The 25,343-nt window shown below is 48.6% G+C and overlaps 1 protein-coding gene across 1 annotated transcript in view; it reads right to left on the minus strand.

The window, feature by feature from the left end:
- Positions 1 to 697: 697 nt before the first annotated feature.
- Positions 698 to 25,343, minus strand: part of LOC149427407 (ER membrane protein complex subunit 1-like) — a 35,511-nt gene continuing 10,865 nt past the window's right edge. Inside the window, exons 12-23 of the mRNA XM_089668073.1 lie at positions 25,234 to 25,330; positions 21,835 to 21,951; positions 20,605 to 20,804; positions 18,393 to 18,542; positions 18,142 to 18,303; positions 15,883 to 16,002; positions 15,670 to 15,807; positions 9,540 to 9,713; positions 9,246 to 9,456; positions 7,593 to 7,677; positions 7,375 to 7,504; positions 698 to 5,574 (exon numbers count right to left, since the gene is read on the minus strand). Coding sequence (XP_089524199.1) covers positions 5,395 to 5,574; positions 7,375 to 7,504; positions 7,593 to 7,677; positions 9,246 to 9,456; positions 9,540 to 9,713; positions 15,670 to 15,807; positions 15,883 to 16,002; positions 18,142 to 18,303; positions 18,393 to 18,542; positions 20,605 to 20,804; positions 21,835 to 21,951; positions 25,234 to 25,330 — 1,764 coding nt within the window. The 3' untranslated portion in view covers positions 698 to 5,394. The remainder of the gene's footprint in view (positions 5,575 to 7,374; positions 7,505 to 7,592; positions 7,678 to 9,245; positions 9,457 to 9,539; positions 9,714 to 15,669; positions 15,808 to 15,882; positions 16,003 to 18,141; positions 18,304 to 18,392; positions 18,543 to 20,604; positions 20,805 to 21,834; positions 21,952 to 25,233; positions 25,331 to 25,343) is intronic.

Raw genomic sequence — 25,343 nt, forward strand, 5'->3', positions numbered from 1 at the left:
CCCCTTCCTGCGCAGCGCTGCCGGGACCGCCGTCACATGCAGGGGTCCTGGTACAATCCCGCGTGCAGCTTCCAGGAATAGCCCCTCCCCCTGCGCAGCGCTGCCGGGACCGCCGTCACATGCAGGGTCCTGGTACAATCCCGCGTGCAGAATCCATGGCTTCCAGGAATAGCCCCTCCCCCTGCGCAGCGCTGCCGGGACCGCCGTCACATGCAGGGTCCTGGTACAATCCCGCGTGCAGCATCCATGGCTTCCAGGAATAGCCCCTCCCCCTGCGCAGCGCTGCCGGGACCGCCGTCACATGCAGGGTCCTGGTACAATCCCGCGTGCAGCATCCATGGCTTCCAGGAATAGCCCCTCCCCCTGCGCAGCGCTGCCGGGACCGCCGTCACATGCAGGGTCCTGGTACAATCCCGCGTGCAGCTTCCAGGAATAGCCCCTCCCCCTGCGCAGCGCTGCCGGGACCGCCGTCACATGCAGGGTCCTGGTACAATCCCGCGTGCAGAATCCATGGCTTCCAGGAATAGCCCCTCCCCCTGCGCAGCGCTGCCGGGACCGCCGTCACATGCAGGGTCCTGGTACAATCCCGTGTGCAGCTTCCAGGAATAGCCCCGCCCCTGCGCACAGCACACCCTCCTGTCCAATCAGAACACGCAGCAAGAAATGACAACACAGAGAAGGGCGCCGGCCCTTTCAATTGTTTTATTGGTTTCGTCTTTATTTGGCGATTCTGACACACAAATCAGTCACATGACCCAACGTCTGGATGATAAATACTGAACATAAAACGTTTTCATTTATTAAAGTGGAACTAAACTCTCCATCCGCTTGGGCGTCTGCACTCCTCCCGCTGCCGGCCTTCCGAGATACGAGCGCATATTACATACATCACTTTTATACTTTTTTTTTTTTAGTTTTACATTTCTTCAGTTACTTCTTGGTTTCTGGCCTAGGCTAACATGAGAAGAGGGGGAGGGGACATGGCATGTGTGTACAGAATAGGGGAGATGTCATGTGTGTACAGAATGGGGGGGGGGGGAACACGTCGTGTGTACAGAATAGGGGGGGAGGGGACACGTCACGTGTGTAGAGAAGAGCGGAGGGAGGAGACATGTCGTGTGTAGAGATGGAGGGAGGGGACATGTCATGTGTGTAGAGGAGGGGAGGGAAAACGTCCTGTGTGTAGCGAAGGGGGGGGAGGGGACACGTCCTGTGTGTAGCGAAGGGGGGGGAGGGGACACGTCCTGTGTGTAGAGAAGAGGGGGGGAGGGGACACGTCATGTGTGTAGAGAAGAGGGGGGGAGGGGACACATCATGTGTGTAGAGAAGAGGGGGGGAGGGGACACGTCATGTGTGTAGAGAAGAGTGGGGGGGGGGGGGAGGGGACACGTCATGTGTGTAGAGAAGAGGGGGGGAGGGGACACATCATGTGTGTAGAGAAGAGGGGGGGAGGGGACACGTCATGTGTGTAGAGAAGAGTGGGGGGGGGGGGGGGGGGGAGACATGTCATGTGTGTAGAGAAGAGGGGGGGAGGGGACACGTCATGTGTGTAGAGAACATTTCTTCAGTTACTTCCTGGTTTCTGGCCTAGGCTAACATGATGTCATACATCCCAGGAGTCTCATGGGAGGAGGGGCTTTCTCAGCTAAGCACATGCTCCTGCCTGAGCTAAGGGCAGATGAATTCCAGGAATTAAATGCTCCATAAATTATCTGCCCTTACTCAAGATGGTGGCTAGAAATGCTAGAGGGGTGTTTTTCAAAGTGATTTCTCAACAAAATAAGACATGGATGGATGAATTAAATGGCGTGGTCAGTTTGTGGTGCGCAGGCAGCGGAGTTCCACTTTAACCAAAAAAAAAAAAATCAAACTACATAAATTAGGGGAAATTTTCAACTGAAACTTTGAATACAGAACATCCTTCACACATTCATACGGCGGAGGGAGGAGGGGGCGTCTCCCGCGGATCGGTGAAGAGGTAAATGCTGAATGGATGATGAACAAATAAAACCCGGCAGTGGCGACTGCGTCATTTCCAACGCGCTCAAATCAATTCTGTTCTCGTGGCTCCACACCAGATACAGGGACCGCTGCAGACGTGGAGCTCCTGTCACCCCAGTGATGTCACTACCACCAAATCTCTACAGAAGACCCCTCGCCTGCTGGCACGCCGCACCCTCACCTGATATATACACACACATACAGGGGCGGACTGACCATTTGGAAACTCGGGCACTGCCCAGGGGCCCGGGGTCAGTAGGGGGCCCCATGAGATGACCCTGATACCTTTTTCATAGGCTTTTTTGAGTTTGGGCAAGGACACAGGGGCCCCATGATCCCCTATTGCCCGGGGGCCCCATGAGTTCTCAGTCCGCCCCTGTAGATATATTTATATTTAGTTATTTATTTTTTTAAATTTATTTATAGATTTTGCAGGTAAAAAATGCCCATTTATAAATGTTTATTTCTCATGAGCCTGCAGAGTATTGCACCCACGATTAGTGACCATGAGTGCAATGGCAGGATCCTCCAGCTCTCCTCCTGTACAGAGGTACAGGCCAAGGCCAGACTGACCATTCGAGCACTGCCCGAGGGCCCGGGGTCTGTAGGGGGCCCCATGAAATGCCCATTTATAAATGTTTATTTCTCATGAGCCTGCAGAGTATTGCACCCACGATTAGTGACCATGAGTGCAATGGCAGGATCCTCCAGCTCTCCTCCTGTACAGAGGTACAGGCCAAGGCCAGACTGACCATTCGAGCACTGCCCGAGGGCCCGGGGTCTGTAGGGGGCCCCATGAAATGCCCATTTATAAATGTTTATTTCTCATGAGCCTGCAGAGTATTGCACCCACGATTAGTGACCATGAGTGCAATGGCAGGATCCTCCAGCTCTCCTCCTGTACAGAGGTACAGGCCAAGGCCAGACTGACCATTTGAGCACTGCCCGAGGGCCCGGGGTCTGTAGGGGGCCCCATGAAATGCCCATTTATAAATGTTTATTTCTCATGAGCCTGCAGAGTTATTGCACCCACGATTAGTGACCATGAGTGCAATGGCAGGATGCTCCAGCTCTCCTCCTGTACAGAGGTACAGGCCAAGGCCAGACTGACCATTTGAGCACTGCCCGAGGACCCGGGGTCTGTAGGGGGCCCCATGAAATGCCCATTTATAAATGTTTATTTCTCATGAGCCTGCAGAGTATTGCACCCACGATTAGTGACCATGAGTGCAATGGCAGGATCCTCCAGCTCTCCTCCTCTACAGAGGTACAGGCCAAGGCCAGATTGACCATTCGAGCACTGTCCGAGGGCCCGGGGTCTGTAGGGGGCCCCATGAAATGCCCCTGGTACCTTTTATAGGCTTTTTTGGGTGTGCTTTGAGTGTGGACGAGGACACAGGGGCCCAATGATCCCCAATTGCCCGGGGCCCCATGAATTGTCAGTCCACCCCTGGGTCAGGCTTTCAGCTGCAGATGGTCACTTCCAATGGCACTCGTGTTTCATTGACACCAACGAGTCGAACCGCCACAGCGGCAGTCAGGACTTGTAGTTCCTTCATTCACGGATATCTGCGAACGCGGTAACATGGGCGGAGCTCCCACAGCCTCACTGATTTCAAAGTGAAGGAGGGAGAAGACCACCTGCATGACATCACATTTGCACCGTGTTTCATCCTGAATACGGGAGTAACGTAACACGGTGCAAAAAGATGATGTTAGCCTTTAACTTGTGGCCTGGCGGGGGGGGGGGGGGGGGTATTAAACCGCAGCTCACTCACTTGTTATTGCCTCGGCTGCCCATGTGAATAAGCCCCTAAAGTGCGGTGTATGCAGCGAATGTACACAAAGCATTGGCAGGCAGCATCAAAAGCTATATTTAAGCCATTACAGCAGGGGTGTCAGACTGCATTGCATTGTGGGCCGTATTTGCATTATGGTCGCCCTCAAAGGGCCGGTTGTATATGTAAGACTAGATGGAAAGAGCACCCCCCCACCCCCCCAATTACATGAGATGTCAAGAATCTCACACCCTCCCTAACATCACCATGCACCCCCTTTGGGGGCAGAGCTGGAAAGCAGAAAGTGCAGAGTCTGGAGGAGGACCAGAAGAGGAGTGGAGTCGGCTACAAGAGTCTTCCGAATGCTGAGACCAGGGGAGGCAGAGATGAGGGGGAGCTGCAGCTGCACTGAGGGGTGCAGGATTTGGCAGAGGAGTTCTGTTCTCCTCTCTGCTTCCGACTGCTGAGACAAGGTGGGGGCGGAGACTAGGGGGTACCTGCAGGAGCGGTGCAAGGGCCACATGAAATGACCTGGAGGGCCAGATTCGGCCTGCGGGCCTTGTGTTTGATACCTGTGCCTTAAAGCAATCTTCTGCTTCCATTAAACACATATAATGGGAGTTCTGACTGTCACTTCAATTAAGCGGCTGCAAGCATCAACATTAAACGAGTTTGAATTACTGCTACTGACGTTTGTAAGCAGAAGATGTCAGGCAGCGCTCACATTTAGATGTGTTTAAAGATAGTGTAATGTACGCATAGAATACCGTCTATTAGAATGTAATCAAGCAACTGATCAGCAGATTGCACAGCTAAAGTCTGAAGTAGTCAGTGGCTAGCAGGGATGCACATCTAAAGGGATGCCAAGGGGTGCGTTCTTTCATATAATGCTCATGACCAGCAGTACAGCGACTGCTGCCAGCTCTAAAGATCATGTCGTCACATTATGAAGAGCACAAATAATTGTTGGCAGAGAAAGTGAGAGGCGGCCCAATGACAGTATGATTTGGGAGGAGCGGAGATTGAGAACGATTTGAAGGTGCCGAGACAGGAAATGAAGGGATGCTCAAGATAACTGCATGAAATCTTTTTGAAGTTTTTGTTAAAGCTTTGCAATACACAAGTAACCCGATGCCCGTGTGTACCAGGCCTAAAAAAAAAAAAAAAAAAATACCGTACCAATCGCACGCCAATCATTCACACAACCAATAAAGATCAATAAAACCAGTGCAGTCTGGGCCAGATTAGAGGGGACACCTCAGCAGGCTGTCATTCAAGTATCTCCCGAGACGCTGAGCTCTCATCTATCCTCCCCTACAATCACAGAGGATACATGGAGCAAAGGAGGGATCCACCCAACACCAACATCGGACATTGTGGGTGGGCTGCATGAGAACCAATCACGTGCCGGCTTCTTGACAACCTTTCTACGCTTTCAGTGGCATATTTTGTACCTCAGTCCTAATGTTTGGGCTTTGTGAGGACTTCAGGAGTTGGGTGGAAGGGGCAGCTGATGAGGAGATACAGGAAGCCGGCATGTGATTACAAAGGAAAATATTGGTGCTGGGCGGAGCGCTCCTTTAAGTTTCCGAAGATCACTGAAGTTTCTGCGGTCTCATCGCCAAGCGCGGTTGAGAAGTTTGACCTGAGCCAGTCTTTTGGTGATCATGGTGGCAAAGACGAGGCCGATGAGAACGCCGCTGATGAGGATGTAGTCGTAGTCGTCCTTCAGCACGTCAAACTGCTTGGAGGGGTAGACACGAGTCTGGTAGATGTCCAGTCCGTAGGCCACAACCTGCAGGGAAAAAAGGAGTCAGGCTGGATGAATGAACTGCTGCAGGAACAGGAAGGGAGAGTCAGACTGAATGAATGAACAAGAAAAGGGAAAAGGAAGGGAGAGTCAGACTGGGCGAATGGACAGGGAGGGAGAGTCAGACTGAATGAATGAACTGCTGCAGGAACAAGAAGGGAGAGTCAGACTGGGTGAATAAACAGCCGAAGAAAAAGGAAAGGAGAGTCAGACTAGGTAAATGAACAGAAAAAGGGAGAGTCAGACTGGGTGAATGAACAGGAAGGGAGAGTCAGATTGGGTGAATGAATAGGAAGGGAGAGTCAGACTGGGTGAATGAACAAGAAAAGGGAAAAGGAAGGGAGAGTCAGACTGAATGAATGAACAAGAAAAGGAAGGGAGAGTCAGACTGGGTGAATGAAGAGGAAAGGAAGGGGAGTCAGACTGGGTGAATGAAGAGGAAAAGGAAGGGAGAGTCAGACTGAATGAATTAACTGCTGCAGGAACAAGAAAGGAGAGGCAGACTGGGTGAATAAACAGCCGAAGAAAAAGGAAAGGAGAGTCAGACTAGGTAAATGAACAGAAAAAGGGAGAGTCAGACTGGGTGAATGAACAGGAAGGGAGAGTCAGACTGGGTGAATGAACAAGAAAAGGGAAAAGGAAGGGAGAGTCAGACTGAATGAATGAACAAGAAAAGGAAGGGAGAGTCAGACTGGGTGAATTAAGAGGAAAAGGAAGGGAGAGTCAGACTGGGTGAATGAAGAGGAAAAGGAAGGGAGAGTCAGACTGGGTGAATGAAGAGGAAAAGGAAGGGAGAGTCAGACTGGGTGAATGAAGAGGAAAAGGAAGGGAGAGTCAGACTGAATGAATTAACTGCTGCAGGAACAAGAAGGGAGAGGCAGACTGGGTGAATAAACAGCCGCAGAAAAAGGAGAGTCAGACTGGGTGAATGAACAGAAAAAGGGAGAGTCAGACTGGGTGAACAGCCACAAGAAAAGAGTCAGATGGGTGAATGAATAGGAAGTGACAGTCAGACTGGGTGAGTGAACAGCCACAGAATCAGGAAGGGAGAGTCAGACTGGTGAATGAATAGGAAGTGGGAGTCAGACTGGGTGAATGAATAGGAAGCAAGAGTCAGACTGAGGGAATGAACAGGAAAGGAGAGTCAGACTGGGTGAATGAATAGGAAGTGAGAGTCAGACTGGGTGAATGAACAGCCAAATGAACAGCCACAGAACCAGGAAGGGAGAGTCAGACTGGGTGAATGAACAGGAAAGGAGAGTCAGACTGGGTGAATGAACAGGAAAGGAGAGTCAGACTGGGTGAATGAATAGGAAGTGAGAGTCAGACTGGGTGAATGAACAGGAAAGGAGAGTCAGACTGGGTGAATGAATAGGAAAGGAGAGTCAGACTGGGTGAATGAACAGGAAGGGAGAGTCAGACTGGGTGAATGAACAGGAAGGGAGAGTCAGACTGGGTGAATGAATAGGAAGTGAGAGTCAGACTGGGTGAATGAACAGGAAGGGAGAGTCAGACTGGGTGAATGAACAGGAAGGGAGAGTCAGACTGGGTGAATGAACAGGAAGGGAGAGTCAGACTGGGTGAATGAACAGGAAGTGAGAGTCAGACTGGGTGAATGAACAGGAAGTCAGAGTCAGACTAGGTGAATGAACAGGAAGTCAGAGTCAGACTAGGTGAATGAACAGGAAGTCAGAGTCAGACTGGGTGAATGAACAGGAAGTCAGAGTCAGACTGGGTGAACAGACAGGTGCAGGAACAGGTCGATGACAGCGGTGCTCTGCTCACCAGGCATGTGGACTCCAGGCCCGATGGGGCCGTGTAGACTCCTTTCATCCGGGACACGGTCTGGTTGTAATTGATGAAGCGCTCAGCGTGAATCTGAATGTCGGGCGTGTACGGGATTAAATTCTCTTCTCTGCCAGACAGAAAAGCAAAGTACAAGTTATATAAATGAGCGTCTCTCCAAGTACACCAATCTAATAAACCACGCCCACAGGTCTGACCTTGTGTATTCTGTAGGGATCTCAGGCCGGCGGGGGTCCAGTAAGGCCTTGGGAAGGGAAAAGATCGCTCCAGATGGGAGTCCAACTGTGGACACAAATAAAATGTTACTACAGCCAGCCCCCTCTATTAGTCCTGGTGACAGAAAGTGATGGGAAATCCAACATTTCATCGTTGTCACCAGAAAAGGAAAAGAGGTGAAATCTTCCAGTGGGGGCCCCTGTCCTGGTCACAACAGTCTAAGAGAGGAATTCCTTTTTAATTTTGGAGAGATTTCACTTCCTGCTGTGTCTTTAGAACAAGAAGTGAATAGACATCTCCCAAAAGGGGACATAAAATAAGAAACATAAAAAGGGTTTTCACCAATTTTTTTTACACACCAAAATAAAGTTTTGGCTTCAGATAGACAGGCGTACCTCAGTTTACAAATAGAATGCGTTCTCCGGGACGTTTTGTATTGCGAAAAATTTGTAAACCGAAACGCGCTTTTCCATAGCAATGCACTGAAAACCAATGAATCAGTTCCGGAGGTCAGAAAAGTGTAAACAAAAAAAAAAAGTCGATGTCACTATAGGTCAGTGCCGGTTTTTAAATGTAATTACCGGCTTTTTTTTTTCTTTATTATATCTCAGAGAATCAGCTGTCACTCCCCCCCCCAGATAAAAGAAACAATGTTTCCTTTTAGTTTGTTTCCCCAGATTAAAAAAACAATGTCTCCTTTTAGTTTGTTTCCCGAGATAAAAGAAAATGTTTCCCGAGATAAAAGAAACAATGTATCCTTTTAGTTTGTTTCCCCAGGTAAAAGAAAAAATGTTTCCTTTTAGTTTGTTTCCCCAGGTTAAAGGAAAAATGTTTCCTTTTAGTTTGTTTCTCGAGATAAAAGAAACATTGTTTCCTTTTAGTTTGTTTCTCGAGATAAAAGAAAGAATGTTTCCTTTTAATTTGTTTCCTGAGATAGAAGAAAAAGTTTTCTTTTAGTTTGTTTCCTGAGATAAAAGAAACAATGTTTCCTATTAGTTTGTTTCCCCAGATTAAAAAAACAATGTCTCCTTTTAGTTTGTTTCCCGAGATAAAAGAAAATGTTTCCCGAGATAAAAGAAACAATGTATCCTTTTAGTTTGTTTCCCCAGGTAAAAGAAAAAATGTTTCCTTTTAGTTTGTTTCCCCAGGTTAAAGGAAAAATGTTTCCTTTTAGTTTGTTTCTCGAGATAAAAGAAACATTGTTTCCTTTTAGTTTGTTTCTCGAGATAAAAGAAAGAATGTTTCCTTTTAATTTGTTTCCTGAGATAGAAGAAAAAGTTTTCTTTTAGTTTGTTTCCTGAGATAAAAGAAACAATGTTTCCTATTAGTTTGTTTCCTGAGATAAAAGAAACAAAGTTTCCTTTAGCTCCGGGGAAAGTGACAGCTAATTCTGTGAGCTATAATGAAGAAAATAAAAAGCCGGCAATTGCATTTAAAAATCGGCACCGACATACACTTCGTATTGCGAAAAAAATTAGTAAACCGAGGCGTTATTTTCAATGGATTTTCATTCGTAAAACGAAAATTACGTTAAATCGAGGCGTTCGTACACCGAGGTCCGCCTGTATGTTTTAACAATCGCTCTCTGAATTTATTTTGAAGCAATAAGCACATTTCTAGAAGCATCTACTCACTGAGGATATGGCGACTGGTAATGCCGCGCTCGGTGATGGTCGCCTCCATGGCCCGTATGGCAGAGGGGAAGATGTAGGACTGCTGCAGGACGTGCGGGAGGTGCGGCCGATCCAGGGAGCTGAAGTTGGTGCTGTTGTACTGCTCGGTTCCTTCGTAGAGTTCCAAGACGGTCAGCTCGTTCCGGCGCGCTTTGCTGTTCCAGTACTGGTACTGCGGGAGAAATGAAAGGTTGAGTGGAGCAGAGGGAGGAGATAGAACAGGATGGAGAGGAGGAGGAGGAGTTCCAGACTCACCACCACCCAGTTCTCAGAGTGGACAATGTTAACGGGGCCTCTGGCTTTCCTCTGCACGGAGGAGTGAATGATGCGTCCGGTAACGCCATCAATGAGATAGATTCCTATGAAGCAGCGGTCAGGGTGAGTATCTGCGCTTTCCGTCACCATTGCCAACAAATTGGGGTTCAAGTACTAAACAGAAAAAAAGAAACATCAACATTCTTATAAAGCCGGTGCAATGATAATACCAGCGGGCTTACAAATAAAGTCCAATGTGTTATCTAAAGTGGTTGTAAACCTCAGACACGAAATATGGACAAAGCACATCTCTCTATAGTGTGTACTTGTCTCAGTCCAGAGCACTGAGTGTCATTTCTGTCTGCTGTCTCCTTCTTCTGCTATCTGTATGAATCACTTCCGACAGGTTTTCCTGGCACCAAGAGAAAAAATGGTGATGGGGAGGGCAGAGCTGCTGCCGTATGAGAGCAAGATAGTCCCTGTCAGAGCCCATAGAGCAGGGGTGGGCAAACTTTTTGACTTGAGGGCCGCAATGGGTTCATATATTGGACCCGGGGGCCGGACTAGCTGCTGGTTGGCCCAGCCACTACCATGCCATCCATAGTAAGTATATAGTAATATTCCCCCATAGTAAGCATAGTAATTCATCCCCCATAGTAATTCATCCCCCCTATAGTAATTCATCCCCCCTATAGTAATTCATCCCCCCTAGCAATTCATCCCCCATATAGTAATTCATCCCCCATAGTAATTAATCCCCCATATAGTAATTCATCCCCCTTATAGTAATTCATCCCCCCTATAGTAATTCATCCCCCCTATAGTAATTCATCCCCCATAGTAATTCATCCCCAATATAGTAATTCATCCCCCCTATAGTAATTCATCCCCCCTATAGTAATTCATCCCCCCTATAGTAATTCATCCCCCATAGTAATTCATCCCCCCTATAGTAATTCATCCCCCCTATAGTAATTCATCCCCCCTATAGTAATTCATCCCCCATATAGTAATTCATCCCCCATATAGTAATTCATCCCCCCATAGTAATTCATCCCCCATATAGTAATTCATCCCCCATATAGTAATTCATCCCCCCATAGTAATTCATCCCCCCATAGTAATTCATCCCCCATATAGTAATTCATCCCCCATATAGTAATTCATCCCCCCTATAGTAATTCATCCCCCATAGTAATTCATCCCCCATATAGTAATTCATCCCCCCTATAGTAATTCATCCCCCATAGTAATTCATCCCCCATATAGTAATTCATCCCCCCTATAGTAATTCATCCCCCATAGTAATTCATCCCCCATATAGTAATTCATCCCCCATATAGTAATTCATCCCCCATAGTAATTCATCCCCCATAGTAATTCATCCCCCATATAGTAATTCATCCCCCCATAGTAATTCATCCCCCCTATAGTAATTCATCCCCCCTATAGTAATTCATCCCCCCTATAGTAATTCATCCCCCCATAGTAATTCATCCCCCATATAGTAATTCATCCCCCCTATAGTAACTCATCCCCCATATAGTAATTCATCCCCCATATAGTAACTCATCCCCCATATAGTAATTCATCCCCCATATAGTAATTCATTCCCCATATAGTAATTCATCCCCCATATAGTAATTCATCCCCCATAGTAATTCATTCCCCATATAGTAATTCATCCCCCATATAGTAATTCATCCCCCATAGTAATTCATCCCCCATATAGTAATTCATCCCCCATAGTAATTCATTCCCCATATAGTAATTCATCCCCCATATAGTAATTCATCCCCCATAGTAATTCATCCCCCATATTAATTCATCCCCCATATAGTAATTCATCCCCCATATAGTAATTCATCCCCCTTATAGTAATTCATCCCCCATATTAATTCATCCCCCATATAGTAATTCATCCCCCATATTAATTCATCCCCCATATAGTAATTCATCCCCCATAGTAATTCATCCCCCATATAGTAATTCATCCCCCATATAGTAATTCATTCCCCATATAGTAATTCATCCCCCATATTGTGTCAATTCACTTACCTTTGCTCCGCACGTTCCTCTCGCCGTGTCCCCGCGCCGTTCCGGTCTTCAGGGCGGACTGTGAGAGGAGAGGAGTTCGTCACGCTGCCCCGCCTACATCCTGACAGCCAATGTTTGCCATGCTCCGCGGGCCGGATTAAAAGGTCCGCCGGGCCGTAGTTTGCCCATTGCTGCCCTAGACTGTAGTCACAGCTGCACTCCCGAAGCTCCATAAAACTGTCAGATGTAAATAAAAAGTCTACAGGTGGCATGCACCTCCTTGGACTTAACTCATTGCAGATCTGCACATATTAAAAATGACAAACAAGTGGCCACTGCCCCAATCTATAACTGGCCTTCACAGCAAGGAGCACATGGAAGGGCGACGCATGTCACACAATGGGAGAAAAATTCCCAGCTCAACGTACCGACCAGCCTGCAACCAACTAAATTGTCCTAACAGTCTGCATTAAAAACAGGGTTTAGTTTGCACTCATCTGCAAATACATCCGCAAGCTTCAGAGTCTCTTCACGGCACCCCGATATTCTGCAGTTCCTAACTCTAAATTTTGAGAGCCCCCATAGTAGAAGCACATGGATCATAATGGATAGACTGAGGGCAGGTGAGGCCCAATACGACAATAGTGTGAGATTCTAGCGCAGCATTGTTCGCAAACTACAAAAATCAAATCTGTACTGGACCGGGGAGCGTTTCCCTACGCACCATCTGGCCAACTGATGAATGCAAATTATAGAACCTTTATTTACCGGCGTATAAGACGACTTTTTGACCCTTGAAAATCTTCTCGAAAGTCGGGGGTCGTCTTATACGCCGGTATGCGTCAGGGTGGCACTTTTTAGGGGGGCGGCGCGGTGCCGCCGTCCCCCCCCTTCCGACGGAAGGCACACTAAGTACAGGGGTGGGCAGAGGGCTGCAGTCTCTTACCTGGCTCCCACGACGATCCATCCAGGAAGCGCTGCTCCTTCCGTCACTCCGGCCACTCCCTCACTCCTGCCGCTAGGCTCCGCCTCCTCACCGGTGATTGGCCGCCAGAACTGTAGCTCAAGAAAGGCACACAGGCGGCCAATCACGGGCGAGGAGGCAGAGCCGAGCGGACCCGCGAAGATCGAGTGAGGGTAAAGACGGTAAGTGTGCAGTGCAGAGGTGCTGCTGCAACCACATATGCTGGCTGCAGCAGCACCATACTGGAACAGGGGTCAGCAAGTGTCATTGGTGTCAGTGGGAGGAATAGCGCCCCATCATTGGTGTCAGTGGGAGGAATAGTGCCCCATCATTGGTGTCAGTAGGAGGAATAGTGCCCCATCATTGGTGTCAGTAGGAGGAATAGTGCCCCATCATTGGTGTCAGTAGGAGGAATAGTGCCCCATCATTGGTGTCAGTGGGAGGAATAGTGCCCCATCATTGGTGTCAGTAGGCGGAATAGTGCCCCATCATTGGTGTCAGTAGGAGGAATAGTGTCCCATCATTGGTGTCAGTGGGAGGAATAGTGCACCATCATTGGTGTCAGTGGGAGGAATAGTGCCTCATCATTGGTATCAGTGGGAGGAATAGTGCCTCATCATTGGTATCAGTGGGAGGAATAGTGCCCCATCATTGGTGTCAGTGGGAGGAATAGCGCCCCATCATTGGTGTCAGTGGGAGGAATAGTGCCCCATCATTGGTGTCAGTGGGAGGAATAGTGCCCCATCATTGGTGTCAGGGGGAGGAATAGTGCCCCATCATTGGTGTCAGGGGGAGGAATAGTGCCCCATCATTGGTGTCAGTGAGAGGAATAGTGCCCCATCATTGGTGTCAGTGGGAGGAATAGTGCCCCATCATTGGTATCAGGGGGAGGAATAGTGCCCCATCATTGGTATCAGGGGGAGGAATAGTGCCCCATCATTGGTATCAGGGGGGGGAATAGTGCCCCATCATTGGTGTCAGTGGGAGGAATAGTGCCCCATCATTGGTGTCAGTGGGAGGAATAGCGCCCCATCATTGGTGTCAGTGAGAGGAATAGTGCCTCATCATTGGTATCAGTGGGAGGAATAGTGCCCCATCATTGGTGTCAGTGGGATGAATAGTGCCCCATCATTGGTGTCAGTGGGAGGAATAGCGCCCCATCATTGGTGTCAGTGGGAGGAATAGTGCCTCATCATTGGTATCAGTGGGAGGAATAGTGCCCCATCATTGGTGTCAGTGGGAGGAATAGTGTCCCATCATTGGTATCAGGGGGAGGAATAGTGCCCCATCATTGGTGTCAGTGGGAGGAATAGCGCCCCATCATTGGTGTCAGTGGGAGGAATAGTGCCCCATCATTGGTATCAGGGGGAGGAATAGTGCCCCATCATTGGTGTCAGTGGGAGGAATAGTGCCCCATCATTGGTATCAGGGGGAGGAATAGCGCCCCATCATTGGTATCAGTGGGAGGAATAGTGCCTCATCATTGGTGTCAGTGGGAGGAATAGTGTCCCATCATTAGTGTCAGTGGAAGGAATAGTGCCCCATCATTGGTGTCGGTGGGGGGAGGAATAGTGCCCCATCATTGGTATCAGTGGGAGGAATAGTGCCCCATCATTGGTGTCAGTGGGAGGAATAGTGCCCCATCATTGGTGTCAGTGGGAGGAATAGTGCCCCATCATTGGTGTCAGGGGGAGGAATAGTGCCCCATCATTGGTGTCAGTGGGAGGAATAGTGCCCCATCATTGGTGTCAGGGGGAGGAATAGTGCCCCCATCATTGGTGTCAGTGGGAGGAATAGTGCCCCATCATTGGTATCAGTGGGAGGAATAGTGCCCCATCATTGGTGTCAGTGGGAGGAATCGTGCCCCATCATTGGTGTCAGTGGGAGGAATCGTGCCCCATCATTGGAATACCATACTGAAATACCCTACCATATTGAAATCAAATCTGATGTTTTTTAATTTTTATTTGGTGTGCGTTGGAAGAGGGGTAGTGTTATACGGGGAGTATAGCCCAAACCCTATATTTTAAACAGGAAAAGTAGGGGGTCGTCTTATACGCCGGAAAATACGGTAAATATATAGAAAATGTATGCTCAGCTGTAATGAATGCCTATTGAAGTGGAATGCGCTGCGCACAACAATGTGACTGGATACCACTGCAATTATTTACCTTACATCCAAATGGTTAAGAACACCAGACCAGATCAAATACCATGTTAGATGAAGTGACGGCATACAAAGAGGCCCTGTAGTTTGATCAGCTTGAATATATAATCTCTGTTAAGGAAATGGAGTTGCCCCATAATGGAGTTGCCCCATAATGGAGTTGCCCCATAATGGAGTTGCCCCATAATGGAGTTGCCCCATAATGGACAAAAATAAATAGACAGTACAATCTATCCTGCTACAGATATGTAATACGGGTACACTCATCCACGGGTTAAATGTCGGCCTCTCATGGAGAAGCCCCATAAATCACCCTATCCAGACAAAAAAATACCTCACTGTCTTGAGGAATGCAAAATGATGCACTGTGAAAAGCTGATAGGCTTAGGATTTGTATAGATTTGTTATTTGCCAAAGATGATGATTTACAATTATTATTATACAGTATTTATAAAGCGCCGATAGTTCGCTCAGCGCTGTACATTACAAAGGGGGACAGAACATGTGACAGAACAATACCAATACAATGCAAAACATGAGGGGATCGAGGGCCCTGCTCCTTGGAGCTTACAATCTAGGAGGGAGGGGGTGGTGGTACAGGAGGGGATAGCTGTGGGGGATGGAGTGGTAGGAAGAGTGGAGGAGGTCGGCAAGTTAGCAGGGGGTGGGGTAGGCTTCCCTGAAGAGATGGGTTTTCAGGGTGCACCTAAAGGAGAGGAGAGTAGGTGATAATCTGATGGGTTGGGGTGGGGAGTTCCAGAGGATGGGTGACACCCTGGAGAAGTCCTGGAGGCGGGCATGGGAGGAGGAGACCAGGGAACTAGAGAGAAGGAGGTCTTGTGAGGAGCGGAGTGTGCGTGTTGGGTGGTACTTGGATATTAGGTCAGTGATGTAGTTCGGGGCAGTATGGTGGACAATTAGGGCTTAGTTCAATAGTTGAACTACAAAAATCGCAAGTTTACCTTGTACAGGACGCTTCGGTCCCCCATGACTCTCCCCTGCGAGTGGACGTGCTCATTGGAACGTTTTCCCTTCACAGTGGTGATCCTCTGCAGTTCTGGAGGCAGTACAAGCTCCCACATCTCCTCTGTGCTCAGATCCTGCAGAAACATCTACAGTCAGGGAGGATATTACAATAAACAGATAGAGAAAGCAGGAATTGTGCGACTCTTTACCTTGTGCAGACGCAGCCCAGTCAGCTTCCCTCTGTCCCCGTCTACCAGGAAGAAGAAGATGGTGGAGGACAGCTCCTGTAACTGCTGCAGGACGTACTTTGTGGCTGGGAAAGGAATGACCTGGAGAAACGGGGGGATTAGATTAATGCCGTGGCAGATACACATCATAGAAAGAAAAGCCAGCTCAGTCCGGTCTGCAAATATTTAAAGCGTATGTCCAGACGTGACCCAAAATTACTGCCGAACCCCCCTCTCCCCTTCTCGGCAATGCTCCTGGATTATTATTTTCCCATGGTGAAAAAAGGCTGTTATTACTCCCGGTGACAACACCAGGATTGTAAAATTCTTGCAGGGGCAGCTGCTGGGTGCTCAGTTTTTACTGACATAAGCACTGCCCTCATAGCTACATCTCCCAAGAGCCCTTTTGCCAAACACAGTGGGCAGGTTTCTGGGTATCACTCTTCAGGGTCGCTGTATAGAGACTCAGACAGGGGCAAGCCAGGCAAAGCACATATCAGCTGCTCCCAGGAATATAGAGCATTTGAAATGGGTTGAAGGTGTGTTTGAGAGGTACAGTGCATTAACTAGTTGCCGACCGCAGATAGCCGAATGACGGCTGCACTGCGGCCGGCCAGTTCTGAGTGGACGTCATATGACGTCCTCCCAGAACGCGCTCTCCTGCAGGGGGCGCGCACCCGGCGATCTCCGTGATCGCTGTGTCCTACGGACACAGCTGATCACGTGATGTGGTAAAAGGCCAATCACAGCGGCCTTTTACCACGTGATCAGCGGTGTCCAATGACACGCTGATCAGAGGAAAATGCAAGTGCCGGTTCTCGGCTGCACTTTCCTCACGCTGTCAGATCGTGAGGAAAGTACTGCCGAGAACCGGCAGTTGTCAGAGCGGGGATCGGCACCGATCATCAGGGCACTGATGATCAGTGCCCTGATGATCGGTGCCCAGCAGTGCCACCCGCAAGTTCCGCCCATCTGTGCCCAGCAGTGCGCCAACTAGCTCCGCCCACCTGTGCCCAGCAGATCACCCACCTGTGCCCAGCAGTGCACCCACCTGTGCCACTCTGCAGTGTCACACACCTGTGCCCAGAAGTGCCACCTACCTGTGCCCAGCAGTGCCACCCACCTGTGCCCACCCACCTGTGCCCACCAGTGCCACCCACCTGTGCCCACCCACCAGTGCTGCCCACCAGTGCCACCCACCAGTGCAGCCCAGCAGTGCTGCCAGTCAGTGCCACCAGTCAGTGCCCAGGGGTTGTGCCAGTCAGTGCTGCCAGTCAGTGCCCAGCAGTGATGCCAGTCAGTGCTGTCTATCAGTACCCATCATCAGTGTCACCTATCAGTGCCGCCCATCAGTGCTGCATATTAGTGCCGCCTATCCGTGACACCTCATTAGTGCTGTCTATCAGTGCCGCCTATCCGTGCCACCTCATTAGTACTGCCTATCAGTGCCCTTTAGTGCTGCCTATCAGTGCCCATCAGTGCCGCCTATCAGTGCCCATCAGTGCTGCCTCATCAACGCACATCAGTGAAGGAGAAAAAATACCTGTTTGAAAAATGTTATAATAGAAACAAAGAAACTTTTTTTTTTCTTCAAATTTTTTGCAATTTTTTTATTTATAGCGCAAAAAGTAAAGCGCCCAGTGGCGATTAAATACCACCAAAAGAAAGCTCTATTTGTGAGAAAAAAAAAAGATCAAAATTTCATATGCGTACAATGTTGCATGACCGCGCAATTGTCAATCAAAGTGCGGCAGCGCTGAAAGCTGAAAATTGGCCTGGTAAATAAGGGGGTATAAGTGCCTGGTAGGCAAGGGGTTAAAGGTTAGGTTCACATCTGTGCGGGTGGTGCCGCTGAGGTTCCGCACGAAAATCTGTGCAGCCGCACCACCCGCACAGATGAATACGGACCCGCAGGCAGGTACCATTAGTTCTAATGGCATGCCGCCCGCACTGGAAAACGCAACTGTACTGGGAACCTCGGCTGCGGTTTCCAAAGAACTGCAAGGACTTCTTCCCTGCGTGTCATGGGGCGCGGGATTCCATTCAAATGCCTGCGCAAAACGTGGCCCCCACGCCGCATAGATGTGAACCGGGGGTCATACCGAATTCTCGACTCGTATGGAGAAAGAACATCAGGTGACATGCAGAAGAAATAGATATACAAAACATCAACACAATGTAACAAAAAATTGAGTGCAAAGGTCAGGTAAGAGAAAAGGAGTTTTTCAGGCTCCGCCCCACCTTGTGCTGGTCATCCAATAAAAGTAGCACTTTGGCATAGTCATGGTCCATAACTGGGAGGAGCAACGACTGGAGAATGGGGCGCTGCAGAGGAGGAGGAGCCATCTGGCTTAGTTTCCCAAATATTGGGTTGAAGACGTAAAGGGAGGTCATCTCCGTCTCCTGGAACATAAAACAGGAACAATTCTCCATCTTCAAATACACATTTCATCAGAATACACACTGGATTACAGTCCTAGAAAAGTACCAACCTTGTCCTTCACCAGCAGGGTGCACTGAGGGGGGTAAGGGAAGTGGGCCGTTGTCCTCTGCACAAGCAGCTTAAAGGAGGCTCCTGGACGAACGCCGGGGAGGTAGAACTTCCACAAGATGCTGCCTGAGCCGCTTTCAATACCAAAGATCTGCAGATGGACAGTAAAGGGCCTATTAGAGCAGCAAAGCTCACACAGCATGTCATCTACTCCACCGTCTGTGTGTCCTGGACACCATTCACAAATATATAATATCACGCCTGAGGGCAAAACAAATCCTAATGCCTAAGCACAATTTTGCAACGCTGATCGGTGTTAGTAAAACCGTCCGTATCATCACAACTACTTCGTACATCCGGGTGGATTATACTGCGTTTCTTTCAGGACACATTGGGCTTTTATTTGGTGGTAAATGGTAATGGATACCTCCTGATTTATTTTTTATCATCAAAAGGAAAAAACTGTCCCAAAATACTAAAAAAAAAAAAAAAAAAAAAAAAATTTTTTTTAACTTTAGCTGTGTGTTTCTTGTTACTACCATAACCGACCACCAAAGGACAACCCACGATACATTTTCCAGCTCGATGATCGCAGCGATACCATATATGTGTGTTATTTGTACCCTTAGTACAGCCCAGAAATAACAGTGCGCAGTTTGTTTTGTTTTTTTTAAACCTAAAACACACCGACACTAATACCAATTTAAAAAAAAAAATCCTAACCTTTGACCCTGACCTTTTGACCTTGACCCAAACTTACCCCAGAACTGAACTAAATCAAACCTTGATCTAGGTATTTTTTTCTTTATTTTTTAATATTTATCTTTTTTTATTTTCTTTTTTTTAAACCAACATTTTTCCCCCTCTATGCCAGAAGTTAGAGAGATACAATGTATAATAGAATGTATATAATGATACAATGTATAATAGGATGTATATAATGATACAATGTATAATAGAATGTATATAATGATACAATGTATAATGGGATGTATCTAATGATACAATGTATAATGGGATGTATATAATGATACAATGTATAATGGGATGTATATAATGATACAATGTATAATGGGATGTATATAATGATACAATGTATAATGGAATGTATATAATGATACAATGTATAATGGAATGTATATAATGATACAATGTATAATGGAATGTATATAATGATACAATGTATAATAGGATGTATATAATAATACAATGTATAATGGAATGTATATAATGATACAATGTATAATATGATGTATATAACGATACAATATATAATAGAATGTATATAATGATACAATGTATAATGGAATGTATATAACGATACAATGTATAATAGGATGTATATAATGATACAATGTATAATGGAATGTATATAATGACACAATGTATAATAGGATGTATATACTGATACAATGTATAATAGGATGAATATAATGATACAATGTATATAATGATACAATGTATAATGGGATGTATATAATGATACAATGTATAATGGGATGTATATAATGATACAATGTATAATAGGATGTATATAATGATACAACGTATAATAGGATGTATATAATGATACAATGTATAATGGGATGTATATAATGATACAATGTATAATGGGATGTATATAATGATACAATGTATAATAGGATGTATATAATGATACAACGTATAATAGGATGTATATGATGATACAATGTATAATAGGATGTATATGATGATACAATGTATAATAGGATGTATATAATGATACAATGCATCTCTATCCTCCATTCATAGAGAGAACAAAAAAACAAGGGGGCCGGCCTGTACAGTGACTGATCACTGTGATAGCCAATCAGAGGCTATCACAGCAATCATGTGACCCGGAATTGGGCATCTTGGGATTCTAACGATCGGGACCCGGGGCTCTCAGTGACACCCCGGACCTTGTGCTGGGAGCGTGCGGTGCGCGCACGCTCCCATCACAAAGACAGCTATGTAAATATGCGGCCCCACAGAAAAAAGGCCAGTTCTGTGAGGCCGCATATTTGTGTGTCTTCGGCGCGAAGGGGTTAATGAATACCAATGTGGATAAAATGTTGGTGCCATCGAAAGCAGTCGTGTTCCAGTGCTGGAATGAAAGCAATAGAGAAGCCCCATTCTCCTCCTCTGGTAAAATATTTAACCCCAGGGAACAGAACCGGAGTCACCAACGGCTCCACACACCCACCCCTCACCTTGCCCGAGGAGGTGACCATGACCATCATCTTCTGCAGGTTGAACTCATCCCTGGCTAGCGTGTCAATGTTGACCTCGCTGCGGATCTGGCTACGTGGCTTTCTGGCGTCACAGAACATCTTCCACAGGTGGGCGCTCCAAGAATGCAGCAAGATCAACTGCGAGGAGAGACGCTTCAGCACCATCCCCAGGAGCCCATCTGTAGAGGGAAGAGAAAGGGGTCTTCACACAAGGCTTGGTGTTCAAAGACAGAAGGTTCCATGAAAACTAGAACATGGGAGAAGAGACCAGTGAAGACTTCTGTTGCTCTCAGACCTCTGTAGTGGATCATTCCCTTGGCATTTGCACCCGGTCAGCCAAGGGGGGGGCTCGTCCTTTTCCCAAACTGCCAACTCATCCAGGAAAAACAGTCAGCAACACACTGTACAGCCTAACGGTTATAAAACTATTACTTCAGGACAAGTGAGATATGCTCTACCTGGGACCTTCTCCCGACACTTCTCACCCACACTGGCCTTCATCTCTACGCTAAAGTGGTTCTAAAGGCTGAAGGTTGCATTCTAGGCATGAAGGCAAAAAACCTTCAGTGTGCAGCTCCCCCCTTATACTTACCCGGGACTGATCTCAATCCAGCATTGTGCACCAGAATGGTGGCTCTCCTGGTTCTCTCCCTCCTCATTGGCTGAGACACAGCAGAGGGAGCCATTTGCATCCAGTGAGGAGGGAGCGGGAGGCGGGCCAAGCTGCGCTCCATGTGTCTCACCCACATGGAAGAAAAATATATTTTAAAAATATTTTTCCCAAATATATTGGCATACATACATACATACAAGCTGCTTGTTCTGGGGGCACTTGTGCATGTTCGCTCCCGAGCCACCTCTGTGTGTCTATGACCCACACGGAAGAAAAATATATTTATATATAAACACACACTCCTCCAACCGCCCCACCCAGACTCCTCCAACCGCCCCACCCAGACTCCTCCAACCGCCCCACCCAGACTCCTCCAACCCTCCCACCCATGGACTGATGATGGGAAGGAACTGACCCATACACACCAACATATATAAATCTCCGCGAGCGCAGACTGGTCGCAGCGTTACCTTGTATGGCTGGATCCAGGTAGCAGAGAAAAGAGAAGGAAAAGTATTAAAACATGATAGCATGTGAGCGCAGACAGCGAGAGGTCTCCCCATCGCCCCCCTATGCCCCAACCTCAGTCCACATACCGGCTTTCTTGCCAAACTCCCCCTCTAGTTCAGCCTGAGCCCCCGTGAGAGGTAAATCCACCATTTCCATCGTGACAGCGTCTGCCAGAGACTCTTCTCTCAGCCACAAGATCTTTCCTGGAAGAGGAATGGGGACGGTGACAACGGGGAAACAAAGGAAACGGGAATACATTCATGAAAAAAAAAAAAAATAGAGACGAAATATAAATAAAAAGATAAATGACCAATAGGAAAGTACAATTAAAATTAAAACTAATTTCTGGCCTCCCCTTCAGTCTTGCACAGGTGTACCAGCTCCTCCCCTTCAGTCCTGCACAGGGGTACCGGCTCCTCCCCTTCCGTCCTGCACAGGGCTACCGGCTCCTCCCCTTCCGTCCTGCACAGGGCTACCGGCTCCTCCCCTTCCGTCCTGCACAGGGCTACCGGCTCCTCCCCTTCCGTCCTGCACAGGGCTACCGGCTCCTCCCCTTCCGTCCTGCACAGGGCTACCGGCTCCTCCCCTTCCGTCCTGCACAGGGCTACCGGCTCCTCCCCTTCCGTCCTGCACAGGGCTACCGGCTCCTCCCCTTCCGTCCTGCACAGGGCTACCGGCTCCTCCCCTTCCGTCCTGCACAGGGCTACCGGCTCCTCCCCTTCAGTCCTGCACAGGGCTACCGGCTCCTCCCCTTCAGTCCTGCACAGGGCTACCGGCTCCTCCCCTTCAGTCCTGCACACTTCACGGCTATAGGACGTCCAGCATCATCTAGACACTTCCTTTTATGACTGTCCCTGGCCTCGCCCCTTTCATTTATTGGAATTCAATTATTTCGGTCATGGAGGTTCAGCGCCACATGTGACCGGTCTGCATACAAATATAGTTTGCTTGGCAACGCCCACGCTTCCACCCATAGAGGTATCTTATTATTGGCATAATTCCTCCCAAGAGCCAACCCACTACTTCCATCATAGCCGAGGGATTTTGAGGAGAATAACGAGGCTGGGTGTTGTGATGTTTTCAGGAAGTGACGTGACCAATCACAGCAGATCACACGTCAATTGTATCCAATGGACGGCTTCCTGCCATGCCATCCATTGTACATAATTATGTTGTTAGTTGTGACTGGTCAAGGCAGTCACACGATACAGACAGGGCCAATCACAGCCCATCTGTATCATGTGATCAGCTTTGCCCAATCACAGCTAATCACAACAAAAGACTGAATGAATCAGTTTCATTCACTAACAATGATTGCAAATATCAATGAAATACATCGGTATCAGCAATCATAATGTGTTAAAAAAAATAAATAATCCTGATCACTTGCCCAGAGTAGTTCAGTGTTACTATGGTAACATTGTATTGCTTTGGTCACAGTGTGCTGAAAAATAAAATAGTAAAAAAAAAGAAAAAATGTAATAAAAAAAAAAAATAGCAACGTGAAAACAAAATTCCATTATTATTATTTTCAAAGAAATGTAGCAGAATAAATTTTGACCTAAATTTATGAAGAAATTTTATTTATTTGCAAAATTTTAAGAAAAGTGCGGGTTTTTTTTCAAAAGTTTCAGGTGTTTTTTGTTTTATTTAACAAAAAATAAAAAACTCAGTGGTGATTAAAACCCCCCAAAAGAAAGCTCTATTGGTGTGAAAAAAAAAAAAAAAAGTCATATGGGTACAGTGTTGCATGACTGTGCAATTGTCAAAGTGTGACAGCACTGAAAGCTGAAAATTGGCCTGGGCAGGAAGGGGGTGACAGCGCTCGGTAGGCAGGAAGGAAGGGGGTAGAAGTGCCCGGTAGGCAGGAAGGGGGTGACAGTGCCGGTAGGCAGGAAGGAGGGGGTGACAGTGCCCGGTGGGCAGGAAGGGGGTGACATAGCCCGGAGGCAGGAAGGGGGTGACAGTGCCCGGTGGGCAGGAAGGGGGTGACAGTGCCCGGTGGCCAGGAAGGGGGTAGAAGTGCCCGGTGGCCAGGAAGGGGGTGACAGTGCCCTGGGGGCAGGAAGGGGGTAGAAGTGCCCGGTGGGCAGGAAGGGGGTAGAAGTGCCCGGTGGCCAGGAAGGGGGTAGAAGTGCCCGGTGGCCAGGAAGGGGGTGAGTGCCCTGGGGGCAGGAAGGGGGTGACAGTGCCCTGGGGGCAGGAAGGGGGTGACAGTGCCCTGGGGGCAGGAAGAGGGTGACAGTGCCCGGAGGCAGGAAGGGGGTAGAAGTGCCCGGTGGGCAGGAAGGGGGTAGAAGTGCCCGGTGGCCAGGAAGGGGGTGACAGTGCCCGGTGGCCAGGAAGGGGGTGACAGTGCCCGGTGGCCAGGAAGGGGGTGACAGTGCCCTGGGGGCAGGAAGGGGGTGACAGTGCCCGGTAGGCAGGAAGGGGGTGACAGTGCCGGTAGGCAGGAAGGAAGGGGGTAGAAGTGCCCGGTAGGCAGGAAGGGGGTGACAGTGCCGGTAGGCAGGAAGGAAGGGGGTGACAGTGCCCGGTGGGCAGGAAGGGGGTGACAGTGCCCGGAGGCAGGAAGGGGGTGACAGTGCCCGGTGGGCAGGAAGGGGGTGACAGTGCCCGGTGGCCAGGAAGGGGGTGACAGTGCCCGGTGGCCAGGAAGGGGGTGACAGTGCCCGGTGGCCAGGAAGGGGGTAGAAGTGCCCGGTGGCCAGGAAGGGGGTAGAAGTGCCCGGTGGCCAGGAAGGGGGTAGAAGTGCCCGGTGGCCAGGAAGGGGGTAGAAGTGCCCGGTGGCCAGGAAGGGGGTAGAAGTGCCCGGTGGCCAGGAAGGGGGTAGAAGTGCCGGTGGCCAGGAAGGGGGTGACAGTGCCCTGGGGGCAGGAAGGGGGTGACAGTGCCCTGGGGGCAGGAAGGGGGTGACAGTGCCCTGGGGGCAGGAAGGGGGTGACAGTGCCCGGTGGCCAGGAAGGGGGTGACAGTGCCCTGGGGCCAGGAAGGGGGTGACAGTGCCCGGTGGGCAGGAAGGGGGTGACAGTGCCCGGTGGCCAGGAAGGGGGTAGAAGTGCCCGGTGGCCAGGAAGGGGGTGACAGTGCCCTGGGGGCAGGAAGGGGGTGACAGTGCCCGGTGGGCAGGAAGGGGGTGACAGTGCCCCGGTGGGTGAGGGGTTAATGGTATTTAGATGAATGTTGTCAAAGTTAAGCTTTTAAAAAGGGAGCTTCAGAGGGGGATATATTATAATTATGCAACTTTGTTTCTAATTACTTCCTCAGATGACCATTTATTATTTGTCCATCCGTTTAAATTGCAAATCTGACTCATCTACAGTAGTAAATCTATCTCAGTTGGCTGCCCAGGACTTCAGGGTGGTAAATATCCCCCAAAAATCTCAGACTTTGCTAAATGAGAGGCAGCATAAATTTGCAACTGATCTGCATCTAACTGTGTCACCAATGATGAATATCTCCAGAGTCTGGAGTTGGTAGTCACCTGGCTGGTGCAGGAACGTCAGCTGGTTGTCCTCGGTCTGCACGAGCGCCCGATAGCCCACCGAGTCGTCTTTCTTCAGGAACAGCTGTAGATGGAACTAAAACAAAAGC

The sequence above is a fragment of the Staurois parvus genome, unplaced genomic scaffold (assembly GCF_062004578.1).
Source record: "Staurois parvus isolate SC_StPar_1 unplaced genomic scaffold, SC_StPar_1.0 ptg003794l, whole genome shotgun sequence".
In the NCBI taxonomy this organism is placed as follows: Eukaryota; Metazoa; Chordata; class Amphibia; order Anura; family Ranidae; genus Staurois; species Staurois parvus.